The 25,939-nt window shown below is 35.9% G+C and overlaps 1 protein-coding gene across 1 annotated transcript; it reads right to left on the bottom strand.

Moving 5' to 3' along the window:
* Positions 1-516: 516 nt before the first annotated feature.
* Positions 517-25,485, bottom strand: LOC144453492 (exportin-5-like). The gene is made up of 29 exons (XM_078144802.1): positions 25,312-25,485; positions 23,510-23,631; positions 22,231-22,303; positions 21,329-21,466; positions 20,737-20,919; positions 20,240-20,272; positions 19,193-19,378; positions 18,685-18,761; positions 18,127-18,226; positions 17,098-17,310; positions 16,476-16,566; positions 15,145-15,258; positions 14,166-14,323; positions 13,476-13,571; positions 12,920-12,961; positions 11,784-11,873; positions 10,583-10,782; positions 9,790-9,955; positions 8,694-8,809; positions 8,235-8,335; positions 7,591-7,693; positions 6,530-6,666; positions 5,855-5,999; positions 5,053-5,150; positions 4,221-4,360; positions 2,844-2,948; positions 2,189-2,326; positions 1,424-1,594; positions 517-865 (listed from the first exon to the last, which is right to left on the bottom strand). Exons 1-29 carry the CDS (start codon positions 25,399-25,401, stop codon positions 722-724), a joined length of 3,570 nt encoding a protein of 1,189 aa, XP_078000928.1. The 5' UTR covers positions 25,402-25,485; the 3' UTR covers positions 517-721.
* Between the last annotated feature and the right edge of the window lie 454 nt (positions 25,486-25,939).

Below are 25,939 nucleotides of genomic sequence, written 5' to 3'. Positions count from 1 at the left end.
TGTATTTGTAGTATCCCTTACACCACTCAACATTTTCAGTTTTTTTCACTTTAAACATGCACTAAGCTGCAACTGGGGAATTTTCCTTCTTCAAATAACCAACGCCGTATTCACTAAAAATTGGTCAATTACTTATGAAAAGAGATTGTAGCTGTTAATTAGTGACCAGTATTATCTGTAGGTAGTGTAGTGGCAAGTTTAAATCTTGAATGAAAGCTCGTTTTTAAATCTGTCACCGTGTTAGTTGTAACTGGAATATCATTTTTAGATCAGACAATATTTTCACTGAGAATTGTTAAAGTACCAATAATTAGACATTGCATATGTTAATCAGTGGACAATATTAGTACTGAAACAGGTGGCAATCATTGTCGCCGTTGAGGGCGCTGTTTTTGGGTCTGGACCCCAAAATCAACTGATTTGATTTATTGTGTATACAGCTACAAAAGATATGTTCATCCACAGATGATGTGATACTGTTCAGCGTGTATGATATTACGAGTCAGTTACTGTACCTAACAAAACATTAAAACATTTTTTACCAGTTGCAGCTAGTGCAGCTTTAATATTTGCATATTTGAATTAAGAAATCTCAGTGTGGTAATATTGTTTCTAAATCCGACAACTATCCAGGGACAAGGGAAAATATCTTTTGTCTGGTCACTAGAGGGCAGTGTTTGTAGGTTCCAAAACTTTATTCTACAGGAAAATGAATTTTCTTTCAGTCATCACTGAAGAGAGCCACGAGTCCAATGTCAGCTGATGGTGTGTCTAGAGGTAGCGGTGGTTTTTTCTTTGATGGTTTGAACAAAGTCGGAAGATTACGAATGTGAACTTCTCTCTTGAATTGATGTCCCAGTGGTTGCTGGCAGATAAAATGAAAGAAGACATTTCTTAATAATGGCATGTTTACATAACATGATGTACATAGCATAACTTGATAAGTGGCTCTGTATTTAGTATCCATGGTAACATCCCTGAAGCTGAGAGCTGCACATCTGTGATACTGTCATCCTTGGGTTTTGTTTGCCAACCTTTGAGTACAGATTCAAGGTCTTGTTACAAGACTACGATAAACACCCAAGATATATTTCAAACTGCTACACTTACCCACATAACACGAGATGAATGTTAAACCTCCATACTTACCATGGTAACCCATGAGAAAAATTTCTACGCTAATCCCGAGGTAAGTTTAAAATCTCCACACTTACCCCACTTTAACCCACTAACCCCCAACGATAACTTTAGAACATCCCCACTTACCCCTCTAACGTGAGGTAAATTTAAAACTTCCACATTTACCCCACTAACCCCCAAAGATAAGTTTTAAAACCTCCCCACTTACACGAAACAATTAAAAACCCCCACACTTATCCCGCCCACTAATCCCCAAAGATAAGTTGAAAATCTCCATACTTACCCCGATAACCCCTGAGATAAGTTTCTTAAAAGAGTCTTTTCTCTTCTTTTCTCCTGCTGGTTTACAAGGTGTAGTCATAAAGATAAACCTGTCATCAAACTTGTGGATTGCATCATCAGTACATCCTGGTATTTGTTGTAGTATTGAGGTTATCTCACTATGCTGTGGTCTCTGTATGGAAGAAAAGACAATGGTGTCTGTTTATCAACTATGATTATCACAGAAATAAATATGGAGTCATGATGGTTCAACAGAGTGGCTGGTTTGTAATCAGTACACTGCTGGTTGTAGAGTTATGATGGTTGAATGGTTAGAGTGACTGACTTGTAATCTGTACATTGCTGATAGTATAGTCATGATGGTTGAATGGTTAGAGTGGTTGGCTTGTAATCTGTACACTGCTGGTTGTGGAGTCATTATGGTTGAATGGTTAGAGTGACTGACTTGTAATCTGTACACTGCTGGTTGTACAATGTAGGGTCATGATGGTTGAATGGTTAAAGCATCTTAAAAGGAGTCTACTAATTGTTAGTTAGAACCTTGCATACTGTAGCCATTTCTCTCTGAATGGCAACAAAAAGATGTACCGTATACTTTTTCTGATACTTCTATCATTAACTTGGAACCAGAAATGCCATCAAATTCTGTGGACTTCACCAGGTCAATTTTATCAGAGCTTTATACTTCTGACTTAAACCAGGCTTGACTTACCAGACATGTGAGTGTAGACTAAATATTTAGAATCACATTCATAAAAAGACTTACCATTCCATCATATGCTTCATATGCTAGGCCAACAAGAGCTGATTGGCAGGTGTCATGCTGGCCATGAACTTGTAAACCACGTAAAATCATGATCAATAACTGACCCGCCTCATCAGGTTGTAAAGGTTTCGAAATTACCTTGGAAATGAAATAAACAACAGCAAAACGTGAAACATAAATCATTGTGTATTTCTTAGTTTACTAAATAAACTTTATAATCAATATCAAATGCACAAAATAAACATAGTGTGACATCGAAAAGGTTGTTTGAGATTTGTTTGTATTATACTATTTGCAAACTGAATTGTACATGTTTGAACAGAAAGTACTGGCTGTTCTGCATCATGACAACACATCTTTTCATCAGTGGTTTTGTGGTATTCAAAATATGAGTGAAATATTTACCATTTCCATTATTTTCGTCACTTGATTTTCATAAAACTTGCACAGTTCAAATTATATCATTCTGCAATATATTTTTCTTAACTCAGCTGGAAAAATACTTGTGACACAAATGTCTTGTCACAACTGGTCTATCAACTCATAGTGACAAGGCCACCTAGGTTACTGATATTTTCCTTGATTTCCACTACTGAAGTCTCACAACTGATAACATTGGATTATATATATATATATATATTGGGCGTATTCTTACCTGAGGTAATAATAATTTGCATATATTGACTGCTTTCATACAGGTTGTTGTGTCAGCCCAGGAGAGTGCAGAAAACATAGACAACAACAATGTTTGACATAAACTCTACAAGTACAAGAAAAAACAATGATTACATTCATTAGGTAGATATTTATCATTGGGTAAAAACTTTCACAGGCATATTATATTAACCCAAGAATCATTCTGAAGATTTCATGGAGAATTTCATCTATAGTATATTTCCGTTTGTAGGACTGATTTCCATCATCCATATTTCTAGCAGATCATACAAATGTCTTCAATCATCTTAGTTGAAAGAGATTTTTAATGTGTTTAAAAAAAGTTTTAAATTATCTTGACAACATATATTTCCAATATCATCTTATATCTATGTTGTTGTTCTTACAAGATCTCAAGGCTATTTTCTTGATATTGTCGATGTAAATTATCATATTGATATTTTTAAGAACAACACTAACTCTTTCAAAGCAGACATCAGAATAACGATTTTTAACAGTGACAAATTGATCGTTTTTGTATCCTAGTAGTGTTTATATGTGTTTATGTTATATATCATGTTTTCATGTATTTTTGTTTATCGGCGTGCTAGAGTGTGCATTTTGTGCCTGTCAGATGTTGATTTATAAATAAATAAATAAAAATAAATAAAATCTATGATAGATGGGTTCATGAGTCTTAATTTAGAGTTAACTTGATAGGTCTCATTACACATTAGGATGTTAGTACTGTACCTGGATTGGCAAAATTCAAGGAGGCATGGGTGTACACTGTTGGGTAGTCTTGCTGCTAGACGTTCGGGCTTTCTTCCGATACGATAACTGAACTAAGTTCGCAGTGAGGGCTTGCTCAGATGTTCCATCCTCGATAGTGTTGTTCAGTCGTGTGTCGTATTGTATCAGAAGAACCAAGGTCTAGCAGCTAGACTAACTGGGGGGTTGCTTGAACAACGTTTTTATGGACTGATAACTTTATGATTAGATAAGATACTAGTAAGGTAGCTAGATAGAATCAGTATCATTGTGAACACATCCCTTAAAGCTGCACTAGCTGCAACTTGAACATCTTTTAAAAAAACCAGTTTTGTTTGATATAATAAATAAATACTCATAATATCATACAACCTGAACAGTATTGAATCACCTGTGGGTAAATATATTTGTGTATACATACACATAATAGGGTCAATAAATCCAATCAAATTATGTTTGGGTCTATATGCTAACATCAATGCCCTAAAGTGATCAAAATTTCATCCTGTTTAATACTGTACTATGATGGATAAAATCACATAAGGAGTATCTTCACTCCACCAGTGATGAGAAATATCCTTCAATATCATAATAATATTTATCATACCTGGTCTTCCAGTAGACATTTACCCAGCTCACTAATGCTGGCCTTGTCATCGTTGAGTGTAACCACGGTTTCCGCTTCTTCATCTCCCATCTCCATGGAAGAAGAACTCTCAGCCGTCCTGCCCATCTTAAACATCACAGCTGGAATAGATGTAACAAGTTACAAGGTTTATAAATGACAATACAGAGGAGCAGACACTGACAAACTAGTCTTGGCTGAAGGGTGATAGAAGACAGTAGCCTGTGTATTCGCACTCGGGATTAAGATCAAGCTTGTTTAGTCTGGAATCCATTGGATTTTACCAATGATTGGAAAGAAAAAAATGTAAAAATCCAATCTGCATGGATTCCAGGCTAATGCTTGTTATGCTAGATGACTTTGACCGTTATAACACACTCACAGAGATCAAAGAGTGCCTATGAAACTGTCATTTTAGAGAGTATTACTGATTTTTTATGTCCTAATGTTGGACTAGTAGGATATTATGAATATACTGGATAGAAATCTGTCACTGTATTTTAGTTGTATTCTGGGGGCTATATTCATGAAAATGTTGGTGTGATACATGTTGGAAGTGTCGAGACACTGACCTGGGATTGAAAATCATCCCTTTAAGCAGGGTTTGAGAATATTAAGAGTTATGAGCTGCATTTGGTGAAATGTTTGTTTTTTGGCTTTATATGGGGTAAAACTGTTATCATTTGGAAGACTGGTATCGATTCCATTCATGTGGATCACATGATTATTAAATTGACACCATGCCAGCACAAACAAATACAATGCCTGTATAAGGTCTACTAGATAATAGCTAACTGTAAAGATTGTCACATACCCACTAAATCCATGTAATCCCTGGTTAATAATCTGGTCACTTGGTCTTCAAGAACTTCTTGAGATTCAAGATCATCTTCAGCATCTTCACTTGCACCACTGAAAATATTAATTGTAGAAAAATAGTGAACTGGCAGTGGAAAACAACCTAGATAGACTTATTAACTAAAATTATATTGTTGTAGATTGTGGTAGATTAACATTTAGGTGATAGCGCAATCGGATTAAAATCTGATGTGGTGAAAGCGGCTAGATGTCTTTATTTACCTCTATGTCCATCTCTTTGTGTCGTTTGTTTTGTAACGTAGTGATCACTCGAAACAAACGACATAAAGCAATGGACATAGAGGTAAATAAAGACAGTTTTCACCACATCAGATTTTAATCAGATTGGTGATAGCGGTGCCTTGGCTATGTGGATATAATCACCCTGTAATCAAGATAGTGTAAATACTGAATAAGGTTACACATGCAGACACTTGGGGAACTCTAAGATACACCATCCTCCTACTGTGTGATTACATGTACATCAATTGATAGTGTATATCGACATGTCACAATATGAGCTTTAGTTTATGTCTGTGTTAATAGCTTGTCGATAGTTGACTTGCCACGGTTGTAACTAATCAATCATCACTGACACCACTCAAAAACACAATATAGGGATCACATAACTATTGACATTTTACTAACCATTCATCACACAACTAGACATTACTACACCTTACTGCATCTCCTTAAAAGGGAGAAACAAAATTCTTGCATGGCAAAGTAACGATAAACAAAAGTAATTGTTGTCTTACCTTGCCTCATGTCTCTTGTGGATAACATCCCACTTGGCAATGAGTTTACTTATCATAAATGAACACATATGAGATAAGATAGGAATCAGAACTGTTGAGTGGCATTCATTGGGACAATGCTGAATAAAAGAACGTAGAAATACACGTATCCAAATGTTAAGGAATATACTTTATAAATTGAACATTAACAAGTATAGTATCATACACAACTAAATAGTTTATGAACCATTTGTTGATATTTGGAATAATTTGGACATACGCTGGGCATGACACAGAATGTTTTCAAAAAACAAACTTTGTTATTATAAAAACAAAAGCACTGGACCCTTGTCTGAGTGAGGGCACTAATGTGGCCCAGCATGGTAGTACTTTTTCCATGTTTCAAAGATTTCCCAAGATGAGAAATGAAACCTGAACACCTATTCTCAAATAGCATGAGGAGTCAATTTTAACCAATCTCATGTTTTAGCTTTCTTCTCCAAAATATTTTCACTTTTAAAGAAAATTTGACCCTTAGTTTAGACAAGTACGATGTTAACATTTATGACTAACTTTTCATTGCAAAATGGAGAACAAATGCATCTAAAAATTTCACACAAAGTAAAATTTTTGTGAAAATAACATTGGCAGAAATTCTTAGATCTAAACTTGCAAAGTTACCAATTGAAAGGATATGAATGATGGGTCGTAGTCTGAAGTCTGGTATATGTTCTAGGTTGATAAACACTGAATTGAGAACTACCAAGGTTAACTTTGGAGCAGTGTAGAATTCATAACCAAGACTTGGTCCAGCATTGGCCAAGATGTGATAACTGCAATGCAAAACAAAAGGGGAAGAAATGTCAATCAATACAATTTGTTGTTGTGTTACAAAAACTGATAAAAAAGAAATATTGTAGTTCTCTGCATGCATGTATGAGTTGAAATTCACTTTATCGTAAAGGAAGCATATAATTACAACTAAGACTGTACAATTATATTTATTGGCAGAATTCTCAAAAAGGGTTGAGTACAATGTTGTTGTAGTTTACAATTTGTGGCATAACCATCACTGACTGAAAACTTGAAAATATTTACATAGCACTGCACACATAGTTAGCATGATTTCTTTTGGTAACACCATGGAGATACATGCCATTATAACCGTGCCATAAATTTCTTTATCGTATACCGTGTATCTCTTCCTATGTAATTCAAAAGAGAGCAGGTGCATCGAACCAAGGCAACAATTTTCCACACCCTGGCACACTTTGCCAAAAAAAAAAAAAGTGGCAACTAGTTGACATCCATACTCTCACTGATTTGGTCTCGATTTTTTCACAAATATCTTTACGTTTTTTTGAGCATCAAATAATGGTTCTCTACTTTGTGTGGTTATGTGATTTAAGTGATGTTTCTGTGCCACTACATAGGGTATATAATAAGAACCTTTATGGCCTGGATATAGCTTTTATTATATAATACTATATATTCAGTAGTACGGCTTATGGGCCCTCTTAAAGTTGGGTCCTTCCATCATACAATCTTGGTCCATGAAACCAATATCTGGGATGTAAAGGTTAGTAGTATCACGCCCTGGCAAAATACCTCTGAATATGGAGCCTGGCGTGGCTTAGATTTTGTCCATTTTTACCTTTAAAAAATACTCACTAAATTTCAGCAAAAGAAACAAGATGTGAGATGTTACATCCTTTCATGGTATGACCTATAAAATGAGAACAGGGTGATCGACCTACCAGTTGTCATGATTAGCTGCGATAAAATTCTGCATTTTCTCAACGGGTGGTTTGTTAGCTGGAAGTTCAGGATGGTCACCAGTCAGATTCACAGGATTAATGCCTGAATATATAAATAAAATAATATAATATAACTGCATTGTGTGATGATGTGGGCTTCAACTCTGTTTCCATAGTTCAGCTATCTACGCACTAATCTAGTGACATCATCATTTTGATTTGCATATTTATACAGGTTATTGATGTGTTTTATCACCATGGCCAATGATACAAGAGTTAGCAGGTCATTTCCTGCCTAATAGACATACAGTATAAGAAATACTTGTACCGTTCTAGTGCATGAATACCAGTGTAGTTGGTGCATTATGTCCACAATTGGTGAGTTAGCCCTACTACGGCTTTTGATACCCAAAGGCTTCTCATCTCACACACTGAAAGCACATGACACCTGTTACTTTACTTAGTTTGGACTATGCAGACATTCAGATGATGAACAAAGCAAAATATTATGCTCCCCTCCTAGATATTATTGCAGGGGGTTAAAATTGTACCAAACAATGGCTTCAAGTTTCATTAATTATACATTCTCTCGCACAAGACAATTGTTTTAAGAAATCAGGTTACATTGACTAATGTGTCCTTACCTAGTGCTGCTAACTTCTCATGTTCTTGCATGTCATATACCTTACTGTACTCAGCAGACAGTTTAGCTCTCATTTCAGGCAGCCATAGGTGATTAAATGTCCTGCAAGTTGAAACAAATGAAATATATACAGTATTTGGCTAAAAAAATAACTTGGTTTTCCAACACTGAGAGAATACAGGCATTCTAAAATATATAGATTCATATTTCAATTAACCATATAGAAACAATTCAAAGGAACGCAAGACGGAAATATGAAATGATTTATCACAATATCTAGTTATATATTCTTTGGTGAAGGATATTTTTGGAAAATAATTGATGTCATGTATATGTAATAATAATCTAGGAGCCATATTGTTACTGACAGCTTGGCTAAAATCATCATTTATAGTGACATGACTTCATGTGTGTCTAGTCAACAAATGTATCTCTTCTAGAATCTAACACATAATTTTACCTGACGAGTGCAAAGACATTATCCAGTAGTACACTGACACTGCTCATACATGGATTTCTGTAAATGGGACTGTCATTGGTCATGGTACCAGTTATGAAACCACCTTGTCTGGCATCCTGTAAATGAAAGCAAGACATAATATTAATGAAATTACCTTGTCTGGCATCCTGTATATGAAATTCATGCTCAACTTATACAAACTGACACATATATATGACATATATATTCTAGTATAGTCCAGATACGAGTTTGCAGACTGAGGTTGTGGGTCAGAACAGCCAACCTTGTGGATTAGCAGTTTCTCCATGATAGCAATATGCATAGAACATGATCATAGGTATCTGATAACAATGGTTATGGTACTACCTAAGGTCTCAGTGATTGCCTTGGTGTACAACAACATATGATACATACAGGTTTATATGATGATCACAGGCAAAGTCATTTGCTTTAAAACATCTCCACAAGAGGGCTTAGAGACTGTGGTTGTAACTTCAATAGTCATCTCATCTCTATTCAAGGCTAAGAAGGAAGTGTATCTCTGAAGGAGGAACTTTTGTAATGAACTACAACTGACGATATCAGAACATGAATGAATGACCTGTTACAAACAGGGAAAGTAAAGAATTGAATTGGATTATACACTTGGCTCAGCATGATGGAACAGCAGAGACTTGCATTACACACCATGGTTTGATAAGAACAGTTTTATGGCCTCTATATGGGTACATGAAATGCAAGGGAAAGTGGCCATAAAACTGTTCTTATCAAACAGTGAATGTAATACAAGTCTCTGTATTTCCAACATGCTGTGCCAAGTGTTATTAATCCAATTCAGTTGTTTACGTTCCGTTCGTCCACAGTCTGATGTCGGCAGTTGTAAATTAAGGTAACATGGTGTCCAATAACTATTTTGATACATTTTTGAGAGTAACTGGAATGGTCTGAAACGTGACTTTCTATGTTATCTAGAGGGCACTCAGAAATCACATTAGACATTTAGTAGAGGGTTCATGAGAATCACAGCTACCAATTCAACAAGAAATCAAATTGGTATTTTTCAAAAAAATGAAATAATTTGAATTGACAAGCTCACCTCTAAGTCATCAGGCCATTTGCTTCTCTTCAAAGCTGCAAGTATCATATTAATACAGTATACAATACTTGATCTATTCCAACCAACCACGTCATCCGTACTGGGTGCTGTCGGAACGCTGTCTAAACCAACATGGTGGATGAACTTCTCAGCTGATGAGAGGGCTCTGTGAAGAGGTGAAAGGTCAACTGATGAATAATTTATATATGTCAAGTTAGCAGTCACAAGTAAAGAGGCAATCAAAGTCTTGTTCAGTGGAAGTTCTTTTAACTGAACTGTCCAGTATCAGGAATGAGTAAAGTTAGCACTGAAATCTGTAGACTGCAAGGTTTGTGACGGGGCGCCCTCACACACTGGGCAACCCCTTTCATGGATAGAGCTGGTGAGGCCAGAGCAACGATACATATCTTACAGTCTACGAGATCCATGCTTGTTACAAAGACGTGATTATAATATGACATAACCGCTATACTCATGAAAATCACACCACAGAGAAAACCACACATACACTTGAGCAAATACCCCTGAGTAGCCACACTGGTACTCCCTGTTTCATGAGGTTCTGTCATTATTGCACATATTTATCCAAAACCGCAAATTTTACAAAAAGTAATGCAATTGATGCTGTTCACTGATGTTGAATTTCATGTACATGGAACTGAAGCACATTCATTTGTACACAGGTGTGCACTACTGTTTTCAGTAAAGTACTCCAGTGCAAATACGACTAGTACGTGCATACACCAATGCAAGTAATCTCTGGTACACAGTGTAATTAATAAGTATAACTTACTGTTTACAACTATCTGATAACCATTTGACATGAACTGATTGAAGTAGTTCTGCAAGGAACAGTTTTTGTTGTTCATAGTTCTTGCCTTGGTTACTGAGTAAAATCAATGCTTCTGTCAGTGTGATTTTCTCTAGTTGTGTCAATTCTTCTGTGTCTTCACCAAGTGTCTTGACTTTGTCATAAACAGTGTTAAAGAAAGGCTAAAATCACAGAATATATGAATATATTTATGTATATTATAGATAAGTAGTTGGAAGGTGGAGACACCGTTCAAAAGGGGTGGGTGTTTTGTAAAGTGTACTGGGATGACATCTCGGTATTAAACTTGACTGTGATAGTGGAAAGCTTTGATTGGATAAATATCTCCACTTCCACAGCAAAACGTAAATCATGTAGAATAATTTGGTATTCAAAATAATGCAAGTACAGTATATAGACTCTCCTGACGTAGTCAACTTTCTTCAAACCCTATTTGGTATATGATTAAATTACATTCAGTGTGATCCTTGAATCCCACTGATGTGCTTCACACAGCAATGATGTAATGTAATGTAATGTAATGTAATGTAATGTAATGTAGTGTTGTGTTGTGCTGTGTTGTGTAGTTGGTGCAGTGCAGTGCAGTGTGATGTTATGGATATGAAATAATATAATGTGCTGGGTGTGATGTGATGGAATGCGATGTGAGGCAATGTAATATGATGTGATGTGATATAATGTGATGTGAGGTAATGTAATGTGATGTAATGTGATACAATGTGATGCAATGTGATGCAATGTGATACAATGTGATGTGATGTAATTTGGTGTAACGTGATGTGATATGATGCGATATCATGTAAGACAATGTAATGTGATGTAATGTAACGTAACAAGATGTAATGTGGCATGATGGCATGTGATGTGACATGATCTAATGTGATGTGATGTGATGTGATGTGATGTGACATGATATAATGTAATGTGATGTGATGTGATGTGATGTGATGTGATGTGATGTGATGTGATATGTGATGTGACATGATCTAATGTGATATCATATTAAGATTCTACAGCAACTAGGCTGTTTAATAGATAACATTTACTTTTAACTTTTTGAGACAATGAATATGATCATAACCCTAAATAACAGACATAAAATTTGTATAATTTGACAGAATGAAAAAAACCCTGACAAGTACAACCACAAAAAATAACTCACTATCATCAATGATGGAAAGTCCTTACAACTTCTGACCAATATGGAACATGCATGTCTTCGGACATTCTGTACGGGTCGGCTTCTGGTCTTCTGAGAAAAGAAGCAACAAACAAAATAGAGGAATCTACATGAGCCAAGTAATGTGCAGAAAAAAAATATTTGGAGTTGAAGCCATTATCAATATTGAACTAGAGAATAGCTATGAATAGTACACCTTCATCTACAGTCTCTCAATCATAAATATTAAAAGTGACCATATGGAGGAGAAATTGGTATTCATTTTAAATTTTTAACTAAACAACTCTACCATGTTTTCTTACTTGGAAAAAGAAAGTGAAACAGCATTGACAATGTCTTTGATTCTAGCTAAATAAATTACAAAATATCAAAATGCGTGTGAAATTTTTGTTATCATATGTATTTTTTTTTACACACTTTTCACCTATGATCAAGCTAAAAATACAGACTTTGTCAATGATTTTCCTCTTTCTTTTTCCAAGAAAAACACAATAGAGTTGTTTTACAAATTAAAAAAAATTGCAAAATAAATACCCAATTCTCATCCATATGGTCACTTTAACACACATATCAACATTATATTTAACATATGACCTGCAGGGAGTATGGGGAAAAGGGGGGGGGGGGGGGAATGAATGTTGAAGGAATCATCACATGTAAGAGACTAATCTCTGTATCAATAAAACCCATTGTTTAATATTATATGTAAATCAACCTTTTATTGTTGTCATGGTAATATGTACATTTGTGACAGGAAATTGTGGCAATATGGAAACCAAATTTGTTCGTTTCAACATTGCATATACCAAAACATTTTTTTCAAAAAATGCAAAAAAAAGAAGTGAATTTATGACTTTCACTATTTTGACAAAGAACACTTCATGTGGAAGTGCACAAATCTTCCGCAATATAATTAAAAGTGATGAGAAATCCCAGAAATATACAAAACATACTGTAATATACAGACTAACAGACAAATACAATAAATAAAGACTGAACCAGTACTATAAATTTGGTTTGAATATATTTCATAACCTTTTCTTTAGTAAATCTTGCGGCAGTCTCTTTATCTCTTTGCATAGTATCAAAACATAGATGACATCTAAATGATAACATACCTTGGTTTGACCAGGCATTGTGAAAACAACACACTCAAACAGCTGGTGAAACAGAAGAAGAGATAAAGATGTGTATAAATGCAACATTGAAAACATATAAGTACACATGGTACAGACACTTAGCTTATTTCAACTTCATCAAATTATACAATACGGCATCAGTATGTATAGACACTGAGTGCTACTAGACATAGTTTTTGGGGAGTTATAATCCATATCATTTTCTATACAGTCTATATACATGGTAGTTGACTAGCAAGAGTATGTTCTGTTTTGCTTAACACTTAAAGCTTGTTTTTCTGTCTGTCTGTCTGTCTGTCTGTCTGTCTGTCTGTATGTACATGTATGTATGTATGTATGTATGTATGTATGTATGTATGTATGTATGTATGTATGTCTGTCTGTCTGTCTGTCTACTGTGTACATACTAATACATACATATGCTTGAGTTGAAAGCGTGTGTGCGCGCGCGTGTGTGTGTGTGTGTGTGTGTGTGTGTGTGTGTGTGTGTGTGTGTGTGTGTGTGTGTGTGTGTGTGAAAACTCAAGAAGATTACCCTCTGTAGAACTGTAGGTAATAGATCTGGGGAGTACTTCAAGACAGGAAATAGAGCTGAGATGCAAGTCAGTGCACAGGACAGCAACAAAGGATCCTGTAGAAATAGAAATAATTGCACTTTGAGTATAAACATCTCACCATATTTTACTTAGAAAAAACTGCTATAGTATGGAAATGTATTACTTTGGTAACTGAGCTGTCGGAGTTTTCTAAGATAGACACAAACTAAAACTATTGTATCAACATGTTGATACAACAATGATAAGATATTGAATGGATGTTAGTATAGTCTCAATAGGGAGGCATTGCAGAGTTTTATTGACAGAGTTCCATACCCTTGCAGTGTACTGTTTCGGTACTTACAATGTCTACACTATGTTGATCACAGGGTGATTAGAATCACACAACAGAGGAACTGCTATCATCCACTTGTGTATCTACCATATTGAAGTGCAAAAGATTTAGTTTGTGTCTATCTTTAGTAAACTGAAGGCTGGATTACCAGAGTTGTATTAAGTTGTGAGAATCATTCCTTTTGGTGAAAATCAACTATTTAGTGAAATGTGGTATTATTGATGTTACACTTAACACAAAGGATAATTAACAGTCTTTGATATAACATTGGCAAACTGACATTGCTATGTCTAACTTCCCCCAAATAAATATATCCATTAAAGTTCATACTGACCTGGGTTTTATATTTTAGGACTTCTTGTAGCAAGTGTGTAGACTCAGACACTGGTGGATTCTCTATAGCGAAGGCTTTACCAATGACACAGTCTACAAAACATGTCATTGCGTCCCATTCCAAGACAATTGGTGACAAGAGTAAACATGGCTCTTCACCTGTAAACAGTTATAAAACTAAACTAAGTCATTGCATCCAACTTCAAAACAATTGCATGTGTATGACGTAAGCCCATAGCAGCACACACATGACAATCCTGTTAACATGTTGATTTTGATTTCCAAAATGATCTTACTCTGTGGACAGGAACTTTCATTTATAACGATAAATTGCTCTTTATGATGACACTACATTCATATAGAGGGCACCGTTTATCAATATATGCACTTTTCAAAGTTTTTACATCTTTCCTGAGTATTAGAGACTTGCGATGACAGTCTGAAGTAGTACACATATGGGTTCTGATTTCTAAAAGTTTTGTGTAGAAATTTGTATGAATTCATTGTTTTGATAACATTGTCAATTGAGGGTATGGTTTATCAGGCTGCAACATACAACCAGTGACACCCAATAACTTTCAAGGGGAATTTGTTACAAACGGGGAAAGTAAACACATGAATTAGATTAATAACACTTGGCACAGTACGTTGGAACTACATGTGCAGAGACTTGTATTACACACCATGGTTTGATAAGAACAGTTTTATGGCCTATTTATGTGTACATGGAATGCCAGGAGAACTGTGAGCTGTAAAGAGGCCATAAAACTGTTCTTGTCAAATCATGAAATGTAATACAAGTCTCTGTAGTTCTACCATGTTGTGCTATTAGTGTTATCAGTGAAATTTGTTTATTTACTTCCCCTGTTTGTAACAAGTTCTGCTTGTAAATGCTTACCTGTCGCTGGTTGTAATTAAAACCGTCATGTCTTCCTGACATACTGGGTAACAGATATGTGTGACTTTGAGGGTGTACTTACTATTAACAGGAACACTTAGTTGTTTCTGTAACCACTGTTTGCCAAACTGGAAGGCAATCAAGGGTTGAACTTTGTTACACTGTCTAACAGACTCTATTTGATGGGCTCTGAAATCTGGAATAAATAGAAAATTTGATAAATGGTCAACACACGTGAACAAATCTGTTTGGGGATAGCCATGAAAAAGATTGAATCATCACGCTACAACTCACCATACTATTTGTTTTCAGATTTGAATACTATTGATATGCATAGTGGACAATGTTGTTTTGTATAACAATCTGTATTATTCTCTCAGAGTCAACAGTGATACATTATTTTGTAAATGACATGGGGGGGGGGGGGGGCAATTGTTATCACAATCAAAATCACTGACATCTTCCAGCAATGCAGGGATTGCAAACCTAGACTGATTTCAACCTCATCTTAAATATAATATCAGTCAATTATGACAATGGAAGTGGTTTGATAAATCACACAAATACTTATACAAACAGACAACACACAACGGACATACAAAAACACACATACGCACACGCACACATACACACAGACACATATAGTACACAACACTCAACAGATATACAAAAACACACACCTTATACACATACATACACATACACACACTTACATATACACATACATGTATCATACAAACACACCAAACATACACAAACATAGATACACACACCAGACATACACAAACGTAAATATATACATCAGACAGGCACAGACATACATACATACATACATACATACATACATACATACATACATGCATACATACATACATACATACATACATGCATACATACATACATACATACATGCATACATACATGCATACATACATGCATACATACATACATACATACATACATACATACATACATACATACATACATACATACATACATGCATACATATATGCATACATGCATACATACATACATACATACATACATACATACATACATACATACATACATGCATACATACATGCATACATGCATACATACATGCATACCTACATACATACATACATACATACATACATACATACATACATACATACATGCATACATACATACATACATACATACATGCATACATACATGCATACATACATACATACATACATGCATGCATGCATACATACACACATACACGCACATACATACATACACATACATGCATACATACATACATACATACATACATACATACATACATACATACATACACACACACCCTACAGAGACATATGCAAATATACACTAAAGCACACACACACAAAAACAGTTAGTGAAATCATCAGAAGTTTTACTCACTGTTAAAGAAATGGTTAAATTCTTCATCGCTGTCAAAGTCTAAGACTGAGTAAGCACAGCTGGGATTGTTGTCTTGACTGGGAAAACCATACTATCAAAATAAGGGAAATAAAAATCCTACTTTACACAAATTTGAATGATGTGCTCCAAATATTTAGCACTGGAAACATTTATCTTAGTCTCTTAACTTACTTAAATTCATATGTAATGTTGAAGACTGGACAGTTTTGGTCCAAATACTAGTATGTAATATTCTATAGCACCACTAGTCTGTAAGTCATGCTATGTTAGGGCGCCCTCACACATCACTCAACAGAAACAAGCCATTGTCATTGAGGGCAGAGTGACACAGCATGTCTGCGTCTATAGCACCAGTAAACAACATCAGTAAAATGAACCAGGCCGTGAATCAGGATTAGGATCGACAAAATGTAAGCTCAGGTTGAAGGAATGGTTGTTCCAGGAGAAATTGTCATTACTTGGCAGTCTGGGCTGTGTATTCTTCAATGTCTACCTTTCAATGTGTATATGAAACATCATTATACATCAACAAAATTGATGAAACAGGGGAAGGCTATGAATATGAGCTACTGCTATCATTTTTTTTTCGTTGCATACAAACCTTAATAAGATTCTTCATTGCTATGGTAAGAAACTCAGGAATACAGTTAATAATGTTGGCATCATGAGAGATGAGTTCATGTCTGAAGAAATTCGTCCACAGAGTCTGAGTCAAGTCTTTGAGATATACACTAGGATGAGATGTGAAGGCCAGTATGGCTTGTAAGTACTTCTCAAAGTTTGGAGGACGTCCAACATCAATGGATACTGCACCCTGGATACAAAGCATAAGTAAATGCTAAGTGTTATCAAAGATATAAGAGCTTTCTATACCGTAGAATTTTTATTACCTGAAACAAGAATTTGAAGCATGATGAAAGACAAAGCCATTATGAATTTAAGATTTCTAATAATAGAATAAAAAGCCCACAAGGGCTATACTTCATACCCCCTCTGATTGTGTGTTTCCGGAACTACAAATAATTCCATAATCCTTTGCATCTGAGCATGCCCACTTTGCAATCCCACAGTCCTTTGCATCTGAGCTAGTCTGCTCACCGCTGGGGGTGCTTCTACGAGACCACCCGGATGAGTCTGGGGAAACCACATTCCAATTACCCTGCCCAGTTATATTCTCCGGGCAGGAGCAGTGCATGCTGGGGAATACTTCACATCCAACATTGTAGGCTGAATGATTTAGGTACCTTCACAACAGGTTATCATTTCTCAAATGACTGATATATCTTAATTACAACAAATAGACCTCGTAAGCCCATTTTTCATGACTTGGAAGAAATGCACTGTGCGACTTCCTGTGTGGGGTAGTTGGAATGTGGTTTTCCCAGACTCTTGTCAGGGTGGTCTCATAGAAGCGCCCCCAGCAGTGAGAGTCTGGGTACCCGAGACTCCATTTGAGCGTGCTCACTTTGCAATCCCATAGTCCTTCACATCTAAGCATGTTCACTTTGCAATCCCACAATACTAAGCATCTGAGCATGCTCACTTTAATATTGCTGTTGTCATGGTCTATGCAATGACACCAATTCTCAATCAATACTCTTTCCTGGTAAAGTATTAACTTATTACCTACCCAGAGCACACCTAGTTGAGCCCCAAGTCCAGTCAATACTTGGCATAAATGTTTTAGGAAGATGTAATTCTTTTCCTCAATGCCTTCTGATGCTGCAGACCTAGATATTGAATGAAATGGAATAGAATTTAGAAAGCATGGGTCACATCAGCTGATATCAATTTGTTTATTTTAAATAAAGTCACCCAAAAACATAAAGACGAAGATGTACATTCTGAAGCCATTTTTTCTGATTGTGTGCATTCTCCCCTCCCTCACAATACTGGCACTATGAAGCAGTGAAAAAAAAATAAAAAAAAATAAAACATTTTTTAAAAAGCAAAAAAAAAAAAAGAAGCAGTTAGCTATTTGTGCTTGAAAGGTTACAGATTTAATAAAAGAGAAAACAGACTAACAGAATATATTATATCAATTGACATTATTTGACAAATGATTTTACTAACCTATTCTTGACTCTAGTGATTCCTACATCATTAAAGTGGAAAGCGTGTTGTTTATAGAAAACTTACAGAACGTGTAACAAGACAAAATAAATCATATGTAATAATGTATACTCACTCTGCAGCTCCTAATATAAGTGACATTGCATCATCACTAAATAGTTCTAGCAGTGGCTTCCGATCTTCTGATTTACCCTGGAATTAGACAAAAATAAGTAATACAATATCATGCGGAACAAAAACTTAATTTCATCAATCAACAGTGCAATAAAATAATCAGAGTGTGCCAATATTTCGATGACTGACAGCCATCTTCATCTGGGAATGATAGTTGTCAATATATAGCTGGAACACTCTGATATTTATTGCACTGTTCATTGGTGAAATTAGTTTTTGTTGAGAATTCTTAACAGTGAATGAAAGTATTTGAACTATATCATGCTATATGTGTTTGATAACTGAGATTTTCAAATTTCTGAGTCAGGAAATCAATTCATTAGACGATACCAGAACACATAAAGTACTTAGAGACAGGAAACATATTGGATGTGATGTGGGAATAAACTGACAACGAAATTGAAGTCTCAACCTCTTATTGTTAGGAGAAATAAGTACGGTGGTCTCACCTTTCGGTTGACTATCATTTGTAAGACTTCGGCAGCTCCTACTTTGAGTTCTCTGTCACTGAGTAGGACACACAGACTTCTGAGTAAGGTGTTGTCTTGTGCTATGATGTGTTGAATCTGTACCCACTCCACATAACCTGTAAATGCTAACAAAACTGCCTGGGCCACACGACAATGTGCAAGTGCCTGTAAGACAATAAAAGTACAGATAATACACAGATAATAACTACAGCTACATAACATAACATATATTTATTTGTGTTTCTAGGCCTCTGACCCATTTGCAAATTTGCAATAACTACACTACACAGCTTGGAGTGACTTTTTTTTTAATTTAATGTTTTTGGTCGTACAATCTTTAAATGATGGGTTGGTTATGGCCATTTAAAAAGGGAAATAAGCCAAAAAAAATTACCGTATATATATGTATGTTGGTGATGCTTTCAATTCACAATCGTACATTTAAACCTGGCTGTTGCCATGACAATCGAAATGAGAAGATCACTATGAACTATATATGATTCATTTAACAGTTTTGAAATTCAGTCATTAGTAATAATTTTCAACCTGATACACACTTGAGGTGTTGCCATCTTAGTATTAGTCAACTAGTGTTTTTTTCTTCTAATCAAGCTATACATGGTGACATTTCATCAAGATTATTTTTGGCCAACTTCAAGAAATTTAGGGTCAGTCAGGTCATGCGGAACACAAGAGATAAATGCAAATAACTCTATAGAATATACGTTAATGACTGAACAGCAAGTACATTCATATTAATGTTTGAAGACCCAATGAATATAAACAAAAAGTTCTTTGTTGAAATCGTTTGAGGATGAAGGGTTTTGCATTGGTATGGCCATTAGGGTTCACCTTCCCAATCTAACCCAGCAATGTGTTGAAATGGTTATTTCAAGACGCAACCCACACTATTCCTTTGCCCAAATCTCTGAAGTCGCCATTAAAGCTGTCACCAGTTGATTTGCATAAACGTCAAGGCAAACATTTGTACCAATGTAAATGAGAATCAACAGAACATATACTCACCTTTTTTCTTTCAGCCTCAGTTGTACTTGTTACCTGCATTCATAAGAGAAAGACAGATAGTGAGGAAATGTTTTTTGATTGAATATGCTAGCACAGTGGTGGTTATGATCATCAATACATGCTGGGTTGCTGGCTAAAATGAATACCTTTACATAACATTCCTCCCTGTACAGTTTCATTCACAACCAAAAATGTACATTAAATGATTTACAAAGGTTATAATGCACATCAAACAGTTCCAAGTTTTAGCAACGAGTTTTCGATCTGTCTTGGTCGACGATCCTCATCAGAATGACAAATTTCATAGTTACAGCTGACCACCAGGTGGCGGTATTCTCATCAGAATGACAAATTCCATAGTTACAGCTGACCACTAGATGGTGGTTCATTCATATTTTACATTTAGACATAACCATAAAGTTATGATACACATAGTTGTATATGTATAGCTATGAACCAGACAAATGTAATATCCATAATTCTGAAATGACAATTACCAACTGGCGATATTGAGTTGTGTGGGTCTGCAACAAGTCCAGGAAGAATGCAAATATTTCTGCCATATTTGCAGTCAGTGCCTGCAGTACATCTCGTCTTCTCTGTGGTTGCAGTGTTTGGAATGCCACCACGTCCTCTGCTAGCCGTAGGAATACCAGGAGAACTAGTTCAGTCTGAAGTTCCTACAATAAAGATAACTTCTATATTGTACAAATATGTAGAAAAACAGGGTGAGTATAACACAGTATAACAATGTCTCACTTCATGATACCTGACACATACAGGAAACAGATCTATCATGCATTATTTTACCATATTGATGGCCCAACTTTCTCTGTCTGTCTGTCTGTCTGTCTGTCTGCATGTGTGCATGCATGCATGTGTGTGTGCATATGTATGTATGTATGTATGTATGTATGTATGTATGTATGTATGTATGTATGTATGTATGTATGTATGTATGTATGTATGTATGTATGTATGTGCGTACGTACGTTTGTACGTATGTATGTCTCTATAGCTGTCCCTGTCTGTCTCTTTCTTCCGCCATCTTTCATATTCTTTAAAACTTTAAAAACAAAGTTGACTTACGCCCTTTTTGCATAATTGATTGAGTTCTCTGAGTAAAGTTGGCCAATGTTGTGGCCACTCTCTCTTCACCATTTCCACCACTATTCTTGAAAGTCCATCTTTAATATACACCTGCTCTGATAAAATGTCTAATGTACCCTAGAAAATATGCATGTAGAAATATCAATAGCATTCTTTGTATATCAATTTCAGCCATTGTATGACCTAGTAGACATCATACTGACAAATTTGCATGTCTACAGTATATTATGATGCATGATTGCAGGTGTTGCATACTTGGGGTATTTGCATGAGTGCTTACAGTATTCTATCTAGACGTACTTTCACGATCACAAGTGTAGCGAGTACTCCTGAGTAACATGGCATGTGGTTCTGTTATTATTACATTTTTATCTGAAACAGTATATTTACGTAAAATGAGGTACTTTGCAAGCACACACTTTAGTGAACAACAAATGGTTGCATCCTCAATTGCATATCATACAGGTATGCAATAAGTTTTCCAGTATCGCACTGCTGTGCACAATTACCACAGGTAATATCTGGTACATATGTAATAATATGTTTGGTATGCTTGTATACTGAAGAAGTTTATTGAGACTGAAATTTGTGGAAGACGTACATGTAGCTACTAGACAACATTAACATGAGAAACATATTACTCTGGTAATTGAGCCTTCAGTATTCTATGATAGACACAAACTAAAACTATTGTTGCAACATGTTGATACAACAGTGATACGCTACTGAATGGACTTTGGGTTAATTATAGATCTGCAAGTGAATTTGCATTAAATTGGAAAAGATAAGCTTGAAAATCAACACATAAAAGTATTGGTAACCTGGGTACATGTACTGGTGTTATGATCAATGAACCCTACATGAATTCTGGGTAAACTTACTTCAGTTAATAACTGCATTATTGTTTCTTTAAACTGTACTTTTTCTTCTGCATTCATATTATTCCACTGAAATCTGGAAAGGAAAGTTAAAGAAATTCATAAAGAACACAGTCCTCCCTTAAAATCTAATACAGTAGTACATCTATCAAGGGTGTTTGATGTAGCCCACAAGGGTACGTGCATCTACCAAGGGTGTTTGATGTAGCCCTTAGGGGTACGTGCATCTACCAAGGTTGTTTGATGTAGCCCTTAGGGTACATGCATCTACTAAGGGTGTTTGATGTAGCCCACAGGGGTATGTGCATCTACCAAGGGTGTTTGATGTAGCCCTTAGGGTACATGCATCTATCAAGGGTGTTTGATGTAGCCCTTAGGGGCATATGCATCTACCAAGGGTATTTGATGTAGCCCACAGGGTTACGTAATCTTGCTTGTATGGATAGATATATGAAATATTACATTATAAATATGAATAATATTGCTACTTTTAATCCATCTTGCTTGTTTGGGTAGATAAATAATTAACAATACCAATTCTGCTACCAGAATGGGAGATACCAATCCAAAAAGCTGGTACCAATGGCTCTGTATGCAAATTAATATTTTGCTTGAAAGTGATCACAGCACATTTCATTTGCGGTTATTTTATTTTTAAATCATAACTTAAGTCACCATCTTAGTCAATCAGCGGACTGCTATTGTTGCCTATGTCACCAGGATTCATGTAATACTGATTTTCATACAGAGCACTGGGTACCAGCCCAGAATTGAAAAGAGTACCCAGATCTGTCAGCTTGTTTTTGAGAGCATACTTCAGTTACGAATACCATCAGGATGCTCAAAAACGATAAGAAAATTGTCACATTACTCAACTCAGGATCAACATGGAGTACATGTACATGTATATAAGCAATAGGGGATACTAGTATTTAGCTTTGTGACAAACTGTTTTACACTTTTTTCAGGAATTAATTTCCAAGGAAATCTGTCCTAACAACCTGTACTTTCCTGAAGTTTTTCATGAACATATCCTTCTTGTAAAAGATAATGGCTGTGGTAGGAGTAGGATAGGACACCTAGACAGCTTAAATCTGACCACCTATTTCAATACATCAACTTCTGAATACAGAATACATGTAATACTGTTCAGAAATGTTTGGGGCGAGATTATTTTGAAATGCAACTTTGGAGATTTTGTCGGTAATATAGCAACTGATACATGCTTGTCCACCTTCAACAGTCTCTACAAGTACTATTTTACGACACATAAACAACTTACTTCACACAGTGTTCCAGTAACTGTAGACCAAAGTGTCTGATTACGGGAGAATGTTGGAGTCCAAACAATTCTATACCACATCTTGCACAGTGTAAAGAATTCTCTTTGAAGTTTTCACATACCTTGTAGTACATAAAAAAGAGTAGAAAAATAGAAATAAATCATACAATCCGCGAAAAAACACCGGTGCATTTGCTTGAATGACATGAGCTAAGAAAAGACTTTATGCAAAAACAAAATTCGGGTAATAACAAAGATACACCTGACACAAAAACAGACAGGGATGTCTCTGACGTAGACTCAGGTATAGACCCTACACGCGTAGGGTCTATGGTTCAGGTGACGCTTTTTCAATTTGTTTACATCTAGAAGTTATAAAGTAAAACAAACAGTTGTATTCCATTGTTACACCATGTAACATTCTACCAATAAACAGAGTTATGGGATCCTGGCTCCTGTGGTGTTTAATCCTTTGATAAGTTATGACACTAATTACACTGAATGTCTTTGCATAAAATTTATCTCTTGACATTCCTGCTTACCATTAGCAAGCAAATGCACCGGTGTTTTTTCATACGTTGTATATCTAACTGTAAAGTTTAATTGAAATAACATAATATAATATCATACCATACCATACCATACACATATATTCATAAATGTACATACTATATTATGTGTTTGTGTTCAATGGCAGCCATTTGTTCTTGCTAATGTTGGCTGAGAAACCCATCCTTACCTTAGATCCTACACGAAATAGAGTCTATATGTCCTTACTCAGAAAGATAATACCGCTACACTACACAAGTTAGTTACAAAATGCACATGATATAGCATTATTACATTGTATTTTTTTCGGAGTGTCTGGTGACAAGCTCTTGTCAGCAGCATATTGTTCTCGTGACAAGCGCCGAGCGTACGTGTGTACTACAGCCTGGTCGACGTCAACATGTGCGCTAGTACTGACCCGTACCTTTGACACAATTAAGTCCCGGAATGGAGTAATACCGTTTTCCTGTAGTAGTTTCAAGTTTCCCACCCCAGCTACTAGTACTTGAGATTTAATGTTTATTTCACGATTCGGCGTTTAACTTGCGCGGCCGGTGAGCTATCGTCAGCTGTTCAGGTCAAATGTCATTACTTTGAGGCCATCACTGCACATGGGATAAAACAAGTAAAAAGACCACGCAACACCACAAAAACTATACGCATTTTACCTGTCCTTCACAATAATGAATGTTATTGATGCAACAAACTTTAGTTGTTTTAGATTAATTACCTTTACTGTTTACACGTTGCACGTAGTACATCACATACGCGGCCATGGCCATGGAGCATATAGGCGGTGAAGTGTACATGTGTGTACGCGGCGGACTTCGCGGTTGTTGGAAAAAACAGGAGCTATCACACGTAAATTAACAGTTTTAAGAACTGATGGTGTTTGATAAAGTGATAAAGTGCAATCAATTTCAAGGGTAATAAGAACGTTTTACACTTGACGCCAAAACACATCATAATGGGTGTCAAAGGTCACGCTTGTCAGCAGCATATTGTTCTAGTGACAAGCGCTTGTCAGCAGACTCGGCCTATTTTTTTACACTGAGTATTTACATGTACCTAGGATATCATACTGGCTGGGAATACTGTGTATTGAACCTACTGCTGACAAATTATTGGGATAAATGTGATTAATGATTAAAGGAAAACTAACGGTAAAACGATCCTAACTACATTCCTTAGTAAAAGCATGAATTTGGTTGAACATTTACAATTGTAAATGTCAATGTTTTGAACCACGTTACCTGGTACGCTTCCAATCGTTTCTGGTGATCAACGGTTGGATCCATGGCCGTATTTACAGCCTCGATCAACTGTACAACAAAGTCAGACATCTTCGCAATGTCAAACGAAAATAGTTTTGTTAAAACAATGTACTAAATGTTACAGAAATATACAGTATCTATTTATTACTTGCTTATGCATCATGCACACATTGTATGTGACCTGTAACCTCTGACCCGTGACCTTTGGTAGCCGACGTGACTATGAAACACTTCGATACTCTCGGGCAATGCGCAAAAGGCACTGAAAAACTGTTCAGTCTTAGTGATAAATATATAGATATGATCTGTAATGTAGTAATATTCAATAAGTAAATGATATTTGGCCATAAAACGTTGCTTTCAGTTGTACCCAGAGTGCAATTTATGTCGAAGCTCTTCGTCTGCTGGCGAAGGTGGCGCTCTTGATGTTCGAATTTGGTGATGGTTCGGAACTTCGTGTTCAAGCCCGGGAGTTTTGTGGTAGTATACTGAGTTGGCTGCAAATGATACGAAACTATCGAATCCGTGAAAATGGGAGAACATTAATTTACGTTATTCTAGATGTCAAGTTTCACAGTGACAATCTTCAAATATTTTGAGTATATTA

This window comes from Glandiceps talaboti, chromosome 2 (assembly GCF_964340395.1).
Source record: "Glandiceps talaboti chromosome 2, keGlaTala1.1, whole genome shotgun sequence".
In the NCBI taxonomy this organism is placed as follows: domain Eukaryota; kingdom Metazoa; phylum Hemichordata; class Enteropneusta; family Spengelidae; genus Glandiceps; species Glandiceps talaboti.
This window is presented reverse-complemented; position numbering and strand designations above follow the sequence as displayed.